Here is a 12,608-nt window from a genome sequence, read left to right as displayed (position 1 = left end):
GCACATTTGCTCATCTTGAAGGGTTGTTTGCTCTCTAAACTCCATAATCCTCCTCTTCTATCTCGTCCTTCTTCTCCCTCCATCTATCTCCATTCTTCCTCTCTCTCCCCATCTATCCTCCTCACTCTCATTCTTCCTTCTCATATCTCTCCAATTCCATCTTCCTTCTCTCCTATCGCTACTCCTTCTCCTCCCGGCATCCATCCATTTCTCCTCTTCTATCTCTCTTCCTTCCTCCTCCATCTCTCCATTTGCTCCTCCTCCCCTCTACTCTTCTTCCTCATTCTCTCCTCTTCCTATCATCTCCATCTCTCTCTCCCTATCTCCCATCTCTCTCTCTATCTCTCCATATCGCTCCTCCCATTCTCCTCTCTCCTCTTATCTCTCCATTCTCCCCTCTTCTACTCATTCCCCTCCCTAATCACTCCTCCTCTCTCTCTCCTTCCACTCTCCTACTCTCTCCATTTTCTCTCTCCGATTTCCTCTTCCCTCCCTCTACTCTCCTCCTTTCTCTCCTCTCCCTCCATTATCTCTCTCATCTCTCCTCCTCCCTTAATCTCTCCATTTTCTCTCTCCCTTCATCTCCCATTTCTCTCTTCCTCCATGTCTCGTATTCTCTCCCTCATCTCTCTTCTTCCTCTCCTCCTATTCTCCTACTTCCCTCTATCTCTCTCGTATCCTCTTCTGCCTCTCTATCTCTCCCGTCTCTCCTCTCTTCCTCTATCATTCTCACATTCTCTTCCTTCCTCTCCTCCTTATCTCTCCATTCTCTCCCCTCTCTCAGCCATATTTCTTCCTATTCCTCTCTCCTCTCTCTCATCCCTTCTCTCCATCTCTCTCCTATTTCTCCATTCTCTCCTCCCTCTCCTATTCTTCTCTCTTCTCCTCTCTTCCTCTCTCTTCATCTCCATTCCATTTCCTCTCACCCTCCCCAGTTATCTTCTTCCATTCTCGACCTACTCTTCATCTCTTCAATTCTTTCTTCCTCTCTCCATTAATCTCTCCTTCTTCCCTCTATCATCTCCATTCTCTTACTCTCACCAGATCTTACATCTCTCGCCCTTATTACTCTGCTTATCTCTTTTTCATTCCTTACTGTACCTCATCGTATACTCTTCCATCTATCGTCCTTCGCCTCTGATAGCTCAATCCTTCTCAATTCCGTTCCGCTCTCTATTCTCATCCATTCAGTCTTCCTCTTCGCTTCCCTCCCTTCACTTCTCCATTCTCTTCAATACATTGCTGATCCCTCTTCCACAATTCCCGTGTCCTCCTGCTCCGTATATCCCTCGCCGCGATTCCCTCTCCCACTGGTCACCCCGCTACTCATCTCCCACCCTCTCTACTCCGTCCCCTCACAGCATCTCCTCCCACCCATACTCACACCCAGTCCTCATCCTATCCTCTCACCTTATCCCCTTTGGACACTGAATGCACACTCTCAAATCTCAATCCACTATGTCTCCACCTCCTGCCATCATCCTATATGACTCTCAACTCCATATACTCTCACAATTCGGTAAGACTACTGGTCTGGTCTCTCTGCTGACCACTTATCCGTCTCATCTCATTGTGCTGCCTGCCCGTCGCCTCAGTCAGACATCTCCTCCGAACTTGGCGTAGGGTGCCCGTCCACACTCTCTGACCTTTGACATTCCCCCGTCCCTCCTGCCCCGTGGCCACGTCTGGATAATGTCAGGTCTCCATTCTCTCCTCCCTCATCCTGACTCTGCCACTCCAATTAGAAGGAAAAGATATAAATGAAACGCACTCTTGCCTCCTCCCAGGCAGGTGGAGACCGAGGTGACTGAACATCCGTGGTCATACACCGCCATCCACAGGAACCCTCCCCATCCCTTCTCTGGCCACCCACCCAGCCAGTATAACCAGTAGCCCCGATCAACCCAAGTCCACTGTTGATCCAGCCAACACACTCAAGACGCAAGCTCGTCCCCCTCGACCCAAGGGCCCTACGCAGCCAACAACAGCCCGCTCACCAGCGTAGGCAAGAGCACCGATATCGCATTGTCCTCCAGTTGCGGTGGCAGAGCACACAGCACGAGAATAACACTCCTCCATCCGAGCCCCCGGCGCAACACCATTACCAGCAAGGTGGGAATATAACACGCCTGGCGTGTTCGGACATAAGTGGCGTGACCGGCCCTCGACCCACAACAATCTCGCTTGACGGCTCAGCTGCTCCCTCCAGCAGCAGGTAACAAAGCGGCAGAGAAACTGAGTCGGTTGTGTCCCAAGACCACATGAACACTGACACGCACCCCCCTCCTCCTAGTATAACCCATAAACCGAGGCAGCCATGCCACCAGCGCGCACAGGTGGGTGGCAGGAACGAGCCGACCGGAGGGCCAAGGGAGAGAGGGGGAAGAAGAACAATACCTCCCTCAATAGCACACTTCGAGGTGCAGGTAGCGGCCCCCAACCACCTCCGCCAAAGGACTTCCACCCCCTAAAGCGCGACGCTGGAAACAAGAGAAGGATGGAGAGAAAGAGGAAAAGAGCTGATGGAACGACCCCGCCACCAAGACACCAGAACGAGTGGACCGAGGAGTGCTCAGAGCACGCATCACATCCAAGCGGCCGACCGGGCTCCTGTGTCTGAGGCCGTAGGGTCTGAACCCTCACGGTCTTGTAGTGCTTCCATACCATTTGTCGCCATGAGAAAGCAATGAGGGAGGAGAAAGGACCACGCTGCTGAGACCCTTGTCGTGCCCCAGCCTGCCCCCAACCGGGGACCAGTCCGAGCCGATGAGGGCAGGGAAGCCGCGTACATCTCTCAGCCCGCCATCCGACACGCCCAACTGGTCAACGACCACGCGTCTCCCGAGAAGCGCAGCAGCGAGGGCTCACCAATGCCAGCAGAGGAGCCAAGGTAAAGTTGGCCAACCAGCGTTATAGGGCACAAGTGCCACGAAGCCCCTGCGGAACACCTCTCACCAAAAAGAGCCTACGTAGAGAGGAAGCGCACTGCGGTCCACGCTCATTCAATCACTGGCAAAGAAAACGCTTTGGTTGAAAGGCACGGTGGCCTGGAGATGTAAGGAGCAGGGTGTAACCCCGCGAGACCCCATTAATATAGAACCTGAAACGGAACCAAACCCCATGCGGCAGCACGAATCCGACCAGACAGAAAGCTGAGAGTGCTGGGACACCTCAGCACGGCCTCGTGAAGCCATGCTGACAGACAGGGGCAGCAGTGTCCGGCGATAGGCAGAGACCGGGCAAGGCCGGCGCACATACGAAAATAGGAGCACGTGAGTCAGCTTCCAAGCCCCAAACACTTTATCTTTATAGGCCCCCTCGAGCCACTCTTCGCACCTAGCCACTTTCCCTTGGTGGAGAATCCCTTTGAAACCGGGATGCAGTTTGAGTGCCATTTAAGATGAAAGAAAGGTCCAATATCGATTAACGCTCATGGCCCCCGCGGCCCGTCGATTCTAAGCGTCAGGAGGGACAGAAGCGGTGAGAGAGAAACTTTGATCACTTGCGTTAGTATTACCCACCAATTCAATTGCAGAATATCGTTAGTCACAGGATCAGGACTACGATCCAAGACCGAGCGCGCGTGACCACGGGAAGGCGCGAATATTGTCACATGATTCATGGCCTACAACCGAAACCGCTGGCAGTGTTCGGCACCCCTGTCAGACAAAAAATTATAGACAGTTCATAGCTGTTGGCTAGAAAGAGTCCCTCGTCGGCAAAATGTCCATACTACACGTAGCTTAGTATAAGTCGAAAACATCTGATGTTAGCGTTAGGCTAAGACGAGCATTGCTAATCAGTCTCTGTGGATGTGATTTGAGAGACCTATCAACAAACCCGGTCAGCCTAAGCTGTTTACATAACACCTCTTTTTGAGCGGAAATGATCTGGAGGGCCAGTCCGCCTTGCAATAGCAATGAGCAGCCAACGCTACTAAAGAGGAACTAAGCAGAGGTCCAGACGCGTGCTCAATGATCAGCTTAGCTAGTGGTAGCATACTTAGGCTTGCCTAGAGGGGGCGCATGACGCCCGAAGGCATGGAGCAATAGCGTCTTTCGAACGACCCAAAAAACAGAGTATGGGCTTAGATATGATATACGGATCAGACTAGTACTAGCATGTATGACCACTTAAGGGACGATTGACCGCATCAGCGTGCTGACTCAACAGTCCAGGCTCTCTATACATTGTAGAAATTGTTGAGGCCGGCTGCAGCCGATGGTTTTATAAGTGCTCCTGAAGTGGCCATGGATCTCTAATCCTAATTGGATGCGGCAACGGAATCATTTTAGGTGGAGAGTGCGCGAAACATGACCTAGAAACACAGGTACGGAGAATCCCGCAAGCGCCTAGTACGGAGAAGATGGAAAGAAGAATGAATAGTCGCTGAGAGACTACACGTTTAACTGGTACCGGCCGGGAACATGAGAGCCAGCCAGTAGGGACTCCCTTGGACAGAATAAGTTGTCCTTGGTAAAGAACCTACCTAAGATCGACAAACGCAGGTTAAACGCCGCGCGCGTAAACAAATGAGTCAGAGTCATTTGTTTGGCACAATACGGCTAAGGTTGTAGAAATTGGAAGCTTAGCGGTAAGCACGTCTTACAAGCCCCGATGCGCTACGTTTATATCAATATATATGAGCATCTGCTGATTGAGCCAGTCTAGAGTCCAGACTCTGCAGTGTACGGTGCCCACCCCCCTTAAAGGAAAAAAAGCAGGTAAAATGCCAGCTCAAATGCACAACTTAAAGTGGAAACGCTGTATGGGCCTTACAGCGAATCATTTGGGCTTTCAGCACCCGCAGGGAATTTGGAGGCAAGGAAGCTGTGACCCGAGCACACGGGCGAGCAGAGAAGGAGTTGTAGGCGACCGACAGCACTAGGGATCAAATTTCGGGATTAACGAATAGTATATATTCCTGGAAATGATATGGCGCTGGATGCTCTCTCCCCAGGTGAATAAGCAGCAGAACAGACAGGTTCAGACCCTAGGACGACGACGGGCACCGTTAACAGCGATACGAATGACCAGCCGCCAGGCCCAACACTCCAAACTAGACACCCAGCCATGACCATCCAAGCCCTAACGACTTGAAAACCCTCGAATGCACTACTAAAGAGACAGGCACTAGAACTAAACATCCTAGAGCGAAGTCTCTAGGCGACGAGACTGCAGGGACCTACTGAAGCTATAAGAGGTCTTTAGAATCGATTCAACTTTGTCAATCACCAACATGACACCAACTGTTTGGTGAAAGACGGATTGCAAGTGTTGTTAGTGGTGGTGCCTAAAGTCGTCTATGCGTTGTGAAACACGATGAAACGAAACTGGTTTTATTCTGTGTGGAGCAAAATGTGAGCGGGTTATACCGGTTAAACAGTAATCCAAAATTCCAATGGCCTAACGGTAGGAGATAGAATACCAAACAGGACCTGTAGATTCAGCTTCTAGGACAACTTCATTCCTGTTAAATGGCCTCACTGTAGGAGACGTTAAAAGACCACCCTGAGAGAAGAAGTCACTCACAGACAGAGAGACAACAAATACCTGTATTTCATTCCACATGTTGAACTTTGGACAACGCTTCCACTGGCGTTTAATTGATTACCTTTTTTATTAATTCGGCACTGTTGATTCTCGCTCTTGAAACTGTACAATTGGTGAACGTATGACCTCTCTGTGGGAAAAGCTTGCTGTACAACGTTTTGTGGTTTTTACTGTTATATGACAATTTTGAGGGACGAATGTGTGACCAAGGTCATTGGACTTACTGTGCCTTTACCAAATAGGATGTGTACAAAAAAACGAAGCATTTTTATCTTTCAAAGGCATTCTTATACTACATTTTGATAGTTTGCTTGTCTTTCTTAATAGTCACAGTGCACAATCAGTCTGAGATTAACACAGGACACAACGCAGCCTAATTCCATGCCTCAATCTCTTATCTGGCTTCCAGAGTCTGTTGGGCAAAAACTAGCTACCTACAATCCCACAACAGCAAGGCAACCTCTACTCCAACCTGTGCAAGTAGGTCTGTGTACAAACACAACAGTATTCTATACATATACATCATAGTCTCTGTATGAACTAACGACAGTGGCTAATTTATTCGAGTGTTTAGATTGACAGTTGCCTTCTTCTTTGGTGTATTAAGTTGATTATGTAGGTCTGACTGGAGGCTGTGATCAGTCTTACTATTCTCCTGATTGCCTCTGGCGCTCATCAAACTTGAAAAACGATGTGAGGATCAGAGCTGAAAGGAGAGCAGTATGAATATTTTTTGCACCATTCGCAACGCTGCTATACATAATATGACTAAAAACAGGATTTGATTATATTCCTCATAACAAATATTATACACATGGTATTTACAAATGAAATATAATAATAAATGCCAATTAGCAGACGCGCTATTATCCAAAGCAACTTAGTTCATGCGTGCATCACATTTTTACATATGGGTCGTCCCTGCGAATCAAACCCACAGCCTGGCATTGCAAGCACCATGCTCTACCAGCTGAGCTCCAGAGGAAATAACTGTACATGATACATGGTTTACAAAGAGGTACTTATGCTTAAAATAAAACTGTTTTTATATGCAGAGCTTCCGAGTAAAGCGCAGTGCGCTTATAACAGTTCATATGGTCTTGCCATCCATACGCCTAAGCTGTTCTGCCAAGGAGAGCCACCAAGCTGAACACACACTAAGTCAACTGGTAGCCCCATGTTACTAACCTACCATCTTTACTTGCGGGCCTGGGAGTGATTTTTAATGCTTTGAGTATAAGTGCTCTTCAAACCACAGGTCTAGGTCAGAACTGTCCTCCCCTAATCCCTAACACGATTTACATTAGAGTTTGAAAACACTCTCCTCCCTCTATCTCTCCATTCTCTCCTCCCTCTATCTGTCCATTCTCTCCTCCCTCCCTCTATCTCTCCATTCTCTCATCTCTCTATCTCTTCATTCTTTCCTTCCTCTATCTCTCCATTCTCTCCTCCCGCTATCTCTCCATTCTCTCCTCCCTCTATCTCTCCATTCTCTCCTCTCTCTATCTCTCCATTATCTCCTCCCTCTATCTCTCCATTCTCTCCTCTCTCTATCTCTCCATTCTCTCCTCTATCTCTCCATTCTCTCCTCTATCTCTCCATTCTCTCCTCTCTCTATCTCTCCATTCTCTCCTCCCTCTATCTGTCCATTCTCTCCTCCCTCTATCTCTCCATTCTCTCCTCCCTCTATCTCCACCTCCATAGGGAAAAGTATATGAACACTCTTCTCCAGGTGGAGACGATGCTGAAGATGTGGTTTCCACAGGTGTCCCCCTTGGCCCCACCTACCGCCCCTACCCTCTTCCCCCCTCYCCTCTCCCCCCGGGACAGCCCCAGCAGCAACCCCCCACACAGGCACAGAGACCAGTCGCACATCCCTGTGAAGGTGAGAACACACAAACACTCACGCGCACATACACAATAATATGTTGATAAGTTGTGGCTGACAACATTCTCTCTGTCTCTCTCCAGAAGCGCAGACTGAGTTGGTCAGACACAGACTCTGACACCCCTCCTCCTGTACTCTTTAAGAGGCTCAACYSCGGMGGAGGAGAGGAGAGGGGGAAGGAGGGGYGAGACGTRCCCTCMGCAACTRCAGGGGTACCCCCACACCRCCAGGACCCCACCAGCGACCAAGAGAATGAGAGAAAGGAAMATGAGGARAGCAAAGAGAGAGAGGYAGAGTCATCYAGCAWCAAAGCGGGGCTCTGTTCTGAGCCRGGTCCCACCTCGGTCCTTGTAGTGCCCATCCTTTCCCCCTGGAAAGCAATGGAGGGGAAACASCTGCTGCCTGTCATGCCACCTCCCACCACCAGGGGCAGTCCAGKKATGCAGGACAGCGTAATCTCTTCCACCACGCCCTTCAACAACCTCCAAAGCCAGCAGCAGCCAATCGGGTGCCAAAGCCAGCCTGTTGCCYGGAAGACTGGGAAAAAGACCGTAAAGACCTGTCAGGGGCGGGTCCASGCTCATTCAATCACGGCAAAGCCTTTGAAAAGGGTGGAGTGTAAGAGCAGGGTTAACCCCGCCCCTTTATAGACCTGATGCACTYAGCACACTCCGACCAGCAGGCTAGTGTGACTACGTCAACATGCTAAAGCTGCTGTGATAGGGAGAGTCAGGGGTAGAAATGGGCTGCAGTCCAAACACTTTATTTTTAGCCCCTCAGCCCTTGCACTAGCCACTTTCCCTTGGGGGAATCCCCTTTGAAACCGGATGCAGTTTMATTGCCATCTTAAGTGGAGGTCCAATTCACTAACGTTGCCCCCTCGGCCCTCGATTTAGCTCGAGGGAACGAGTGAAGAACTTTGATCACTTGCGGGGTTTATATGACCCACAATTCAATGCAAATTGTAGTCASGTATCATACTCCGGTGGCCGCGAATGTCACATTCACTCACCACCGCTGCATTTTCGGCCTGTCAGACAAAATGATGATTCTAGCTTGCTAAAATCAATGTCATATATATATATATGACATTGATTTTAGCGTTGCTAAATTGGCTTAGTCTCGTAGTGAGGAGCCTATAAAACCTAGCTAGCTTCATAAACATATTTTGGGGAATTCTGAAATGTATTGCAATAAATGACCAAACTATAAAACTAGCTAGCCAMCTATGGATAGCTTTAGCTAGCTAGCTACGTTAGCTTGCTAGATACATGAATAGCTTTAGGTTGGTTGTTTTTAAGCTCAACTTCAAGATTTCCACTAAGGACGTTGCCTCTCCGATCATCACTCTCTAATTTGAATTTGGACTGCAGCCATGGTTTTAGGTGCTGATGTGTTTCCTTAATGATGGATCTTTTGCAACTACCTAAACACAATTAGGACCATTAATGAAAATGATATCTGAGAGACTACAGTTATTACTACATGAGGACAGAATGTGTCCTTGTGAATCATAATCACAGTTCCATAACAATCAGATTTTTTTGCACAAATAGTAGTTGTAGATTGGGAAGGTTGGTAAGCACYTCTTAAAGCCCATCGRTTGTTTATAGAATATTGGATCTCTGATTGACCGWKTGGTATACTCTSTTACTCCACTTAAGAAAAGGTAAATGCCYCTATGCAAACTTAATGGAAACGCTGTTGGCTTAGGGATATTTGGGTTTCAGGTGTTTGGAGGCAAGGAGGTGAGAGGMGACGAGGAGAGGATGGTTAGGASGACAGGTGGGATAAGATTTGGGGATTAAGGATAGTTATATTCCTGGAATGATATTCCTGGTGCTTCCAGTGAATAACAGCAGACAGACAGTTCAATAGACCGAGGCATTACGGATAGAAGTGAGGAATAATCCAACTAGCCAGATGCCATTAGACTACTGAATGACCTCTAGAGCTGAATAACATCTAAGAGGACGTGGCAGGGACCTCTACTGAAGTCTAAAGAGGTTTAGAATCGATTCAATGTCAATCCACCAACATGACACAATCTGTTTGTGAAGACGGATGCAAGGTGTTTTGGGTGAAGATCGATTATGACTGTGAAACGAATGAAACYCAACTGTGTTTTATTCTGTGTGGAGAAATGTGAAGCGGGTTATCCGTTAAACAGTAAATCAAAATTCAATGGCCTAACCGGTAGGAGATAGAATACCAAACAGACCTTAGATCAGCTTCTAGGGACAACTTAATCCTTTAAATGGCTCASTGAGAGACTCTAAAGACCACCCTGAGAGAAGAGTCCACTCACAGACAGACAGAGACAGACATAAATCCTGTTTATTTATTCACATGTTGACTTGACAARGCTGCGTTTATTTATTACCTTTATTTATTAATTGGCAGCTGTGTTTCTCGCTCTTTGAACTTACAATTGGTTGACCGATGCTCTTGGGAAAGTTGCTGTACAACGGTTTGTGGTTTTTACTGTTATGATGGGACACATTTTGGGGGGATGATTGGACTACTGTGCCTTTACCAAATAGGATGTGTACAAAAAAKCGAYGCATTTTATTCTTTCAAAGCATTTTCTACTACATTTTGATAGTTTGSTTGTCTTTCTTAATAGCACAGTGCACAATCAGTCGGATAACACAGGACACAACGCCTAATTCCTGCCTTCAATCTCTTATCTGGCTTCCAGGGGTCTGTTGGGCAAAACTAGCTACCTACAGATCCCACAACAGCAAGGCAACCTCTACTCCAACCTGTGCAGTGGTCATGTGTACAACACAACAGTATTCTATACATATACATCATAGTCTTGTATGAACTAACGACAGTGGCTAATTTATTTCAGTGTTTAGATTGACAGTTGCCTCTTCTCTGGGGTGTATTTATAGTTGATTATGTAGGTCTGACTGGAGGATGTGATCAGTMCTTACTATCTCCTGTGTGCTTCTTGGCGCTCATCAAACTTGAAAAACATGTGAGGATCAGAGCTGAAAGGSAGGCAGTATGAATATTTATTTTGCACCATCATCGCAAGCTGCTATACATAATATGACTAAAACATGATTGATATATTCCTCATAACAAATKATTAATACACATGTATTTACAAATGAAATATAATAATAAATGCCATTTAGCAGACGCTTTTTATCCAAAGCGACTTAGTCATGCGTGCATACATTTTTACATATGGGTGGTCCCTGGAATCAAACCCACTATCCTGGCATTGCAAGCACCATGCTCTACCAGCTGAGCTCCAGAGGAAATAACTGGTGTACATGATACATGGTTTACAAAGAGTTTACTTATGCTTAATAAACTGTTTATATGCAGAGCTTCCAGTAAAGCAGTGCTATAACAAGTTCATATGGTTGCATCCATACTCCCTATAGCTTTCTCCAAGGAGAGCCACAACTGAACACACAATCACTGGTAGCCTCCATGTTACCTACCTACCTACCATCTTTACTTGGGGCTGGGGGATGTTTTTATGCTTGAGGTATAAGTTGCTCTTAACCYCAGGTCTAGGATCAGATTTGTCCTACCCCCAATCCTAACGTTTACCATTAGGGGTTGAAAACACACCTGACCCCGGYCCTGTGGTTAAGGGCCACTTCTACCTACTTGTGTTTTTTATACAGCTGTTTTGTGACAGAGAAACTGATTGCACAGATTTTTGTGATCTCTTTTCCATGTATGTTTTCTACTGCAGAGACCACCGCTGATTGGTCAGAAATAATATGTCTTGTTTATTTCAACTGCCTTTTTATATCTTAGTAGATGCTGTACTCCCTCACCTCTAACTCCTTCCTCTCTCCTCCTCGCTCTACTCTCCTCTCAATCCCTCTATTCCTCACTCTACCTCTCCTCCTCCTCCTGCTCTCCTTACTTTCCTCCTCTCTACTCCTCCTCCTTCCTCTCCCTCTCTACTTCCTCCCTTCCTCTCTGCCACATTCTACTACTTTTGCCTCTCCCTCTCTATCCTCTCCTCTAACTCCTCCCTCCCTTCTGAATTCTTACTACTTTGCCTTCTACCTTCTTTATTTTTCATTCCTTTCTCTCTCTCTCTTACTTCTCTCTCACTACTTCTCTGTTTCTCACTCTTTACTTGCTGTCACTCTGTGTTACTCTTGCGGAGTACTTTTTACCATTGATGATACAAAAATAAAATCTTTTAATAATGACACTTTTGAAGATACATTTTTTGAGTCTCTGTTATGTGTGTATGCATTGGGTGTTGGTATGTTGGGTTAGAGTGTGTTGGGTTAGAGTGTGTTGGTATGTTGGGTTAGAGGTATGTTGGGTTGAGTGTGTTTGGTATGTTGGGTTAGAGTGTGTTGTTGGTTTGTTTGGGTTGGGTTAGAGGTGTTGGTATGTTGGGTGTTAGAGTGTTGGTTATGTTGGGTTTAGCGTGTGTTTGGTTGTTGGGTTGGGTTAGAGTGTGTTGGTATGTTGGGTTAGAGTGTGTTGGTATGCTGGGTTAGAGTGTGTTGGTAGTTGGGTTAAGAGTGTTGGTATGTTGGGTTAGAGTTGTGTTTTGGTTTGTTTGGGTTGTTAGAGTGTGTTGGTATGTTGGGTTAGAGTGTTGGTATGTTGGGCTTAGAGTGTGTTGGTATGTTGGGTTGGTTAGAGTGTGTTGGTATGTTGGGGTTGGGTTAGAGTGTGTTGGTATGTTGGGTTAGAGTGTGTTGGTATGTTGGTTAGAGTATGTTGGGTTAGAGTGTTGGTGCGTTATGATTGCTGGTTAGATATGTTGGGTTAGAGTTTGTGTTGTTTGTATGTTGGGTTAGAGTGTGTTTGGGTTAGAGTGTGTTGGTATGTTGGGGTTAGAGTGTGTTTGGGTAATGTTGGGTTAGAGTGTGTTGGTATGTTGGTTAGATGTTGTTGGTATGTTGGGTTAGAGTGTGTTGTTAGAGTGTGTTGTATGTTGGGTTAGAGTGTTGTTGGGTTGAGTGTGGTTTGGTATGTTGGTTAGAGTGTGTTGGTATGTTGGGTTTGAGTGTGTTGGTATGTTGGGTTAGAGTGTGTTTTGGTATGGTTGGTTAGAGTGTGTTGGTTGTTGGTTTGGTTAGAGTGTGTTGGTGAAGATGGTGTTGGTATGTTGGGTTAGAGTGTGTTGGTATGGTTGGGTTAGAGTGTGTTGGTATGTTGGGTT

The 12,608-nt window shown here is 46.8% G+C and overlaps 1 protein-coding gene across 1 annotated transcript in view; it reads left to right on the top strand.

Annotated features, from left to right (window-relative positions):
• Nucleotides 1-11,260, top strand: part of LOC112071811 (uncharacterized) — a 13,126-nt gene extending 1,866 nt beyond the window's left edge. Inside the window, exons 4-5 of the mRNA XM_024139240.2 lie at nt 7,258-7,438; nt 7,525-11,260. Coding sequence (XP_023995008.1) covers nt 7,258-7,438; nt 7,525-8,091 — 748 coding nt within the window. The 3' untranslated portion in view covers nt 8,092-11,260. The remainder of the gene's footprint in view (nt 1-7,257; nt 7,439-7,524) is intronic.
• Nucleotides 11,261-12,608: the final 1,348 nt, after the last annotated feature.

The sequence above is a fragment of the Salvelinus sp. IW2-2015 genome, unplaced genomic scaffold, assembly GCF_002910315.2.
Source record: "Salvelinus sp. IW2-2015 unplaced genomic scaffold, ASM291031v2 Un_scaffold1727, whole genome shotgun sequence".
Classification (NCBI taxonomy): domain Eukaryota; kingdom Metazoa; phylum Chordata; class Actinopteri; order Salmoniformes; family Salmonidae; genus Salvelinus; species Salvelinus sp. IW2-2015.
This window is presented reverse-complemented; position numbering and strand designations above follow the sequence as displayed.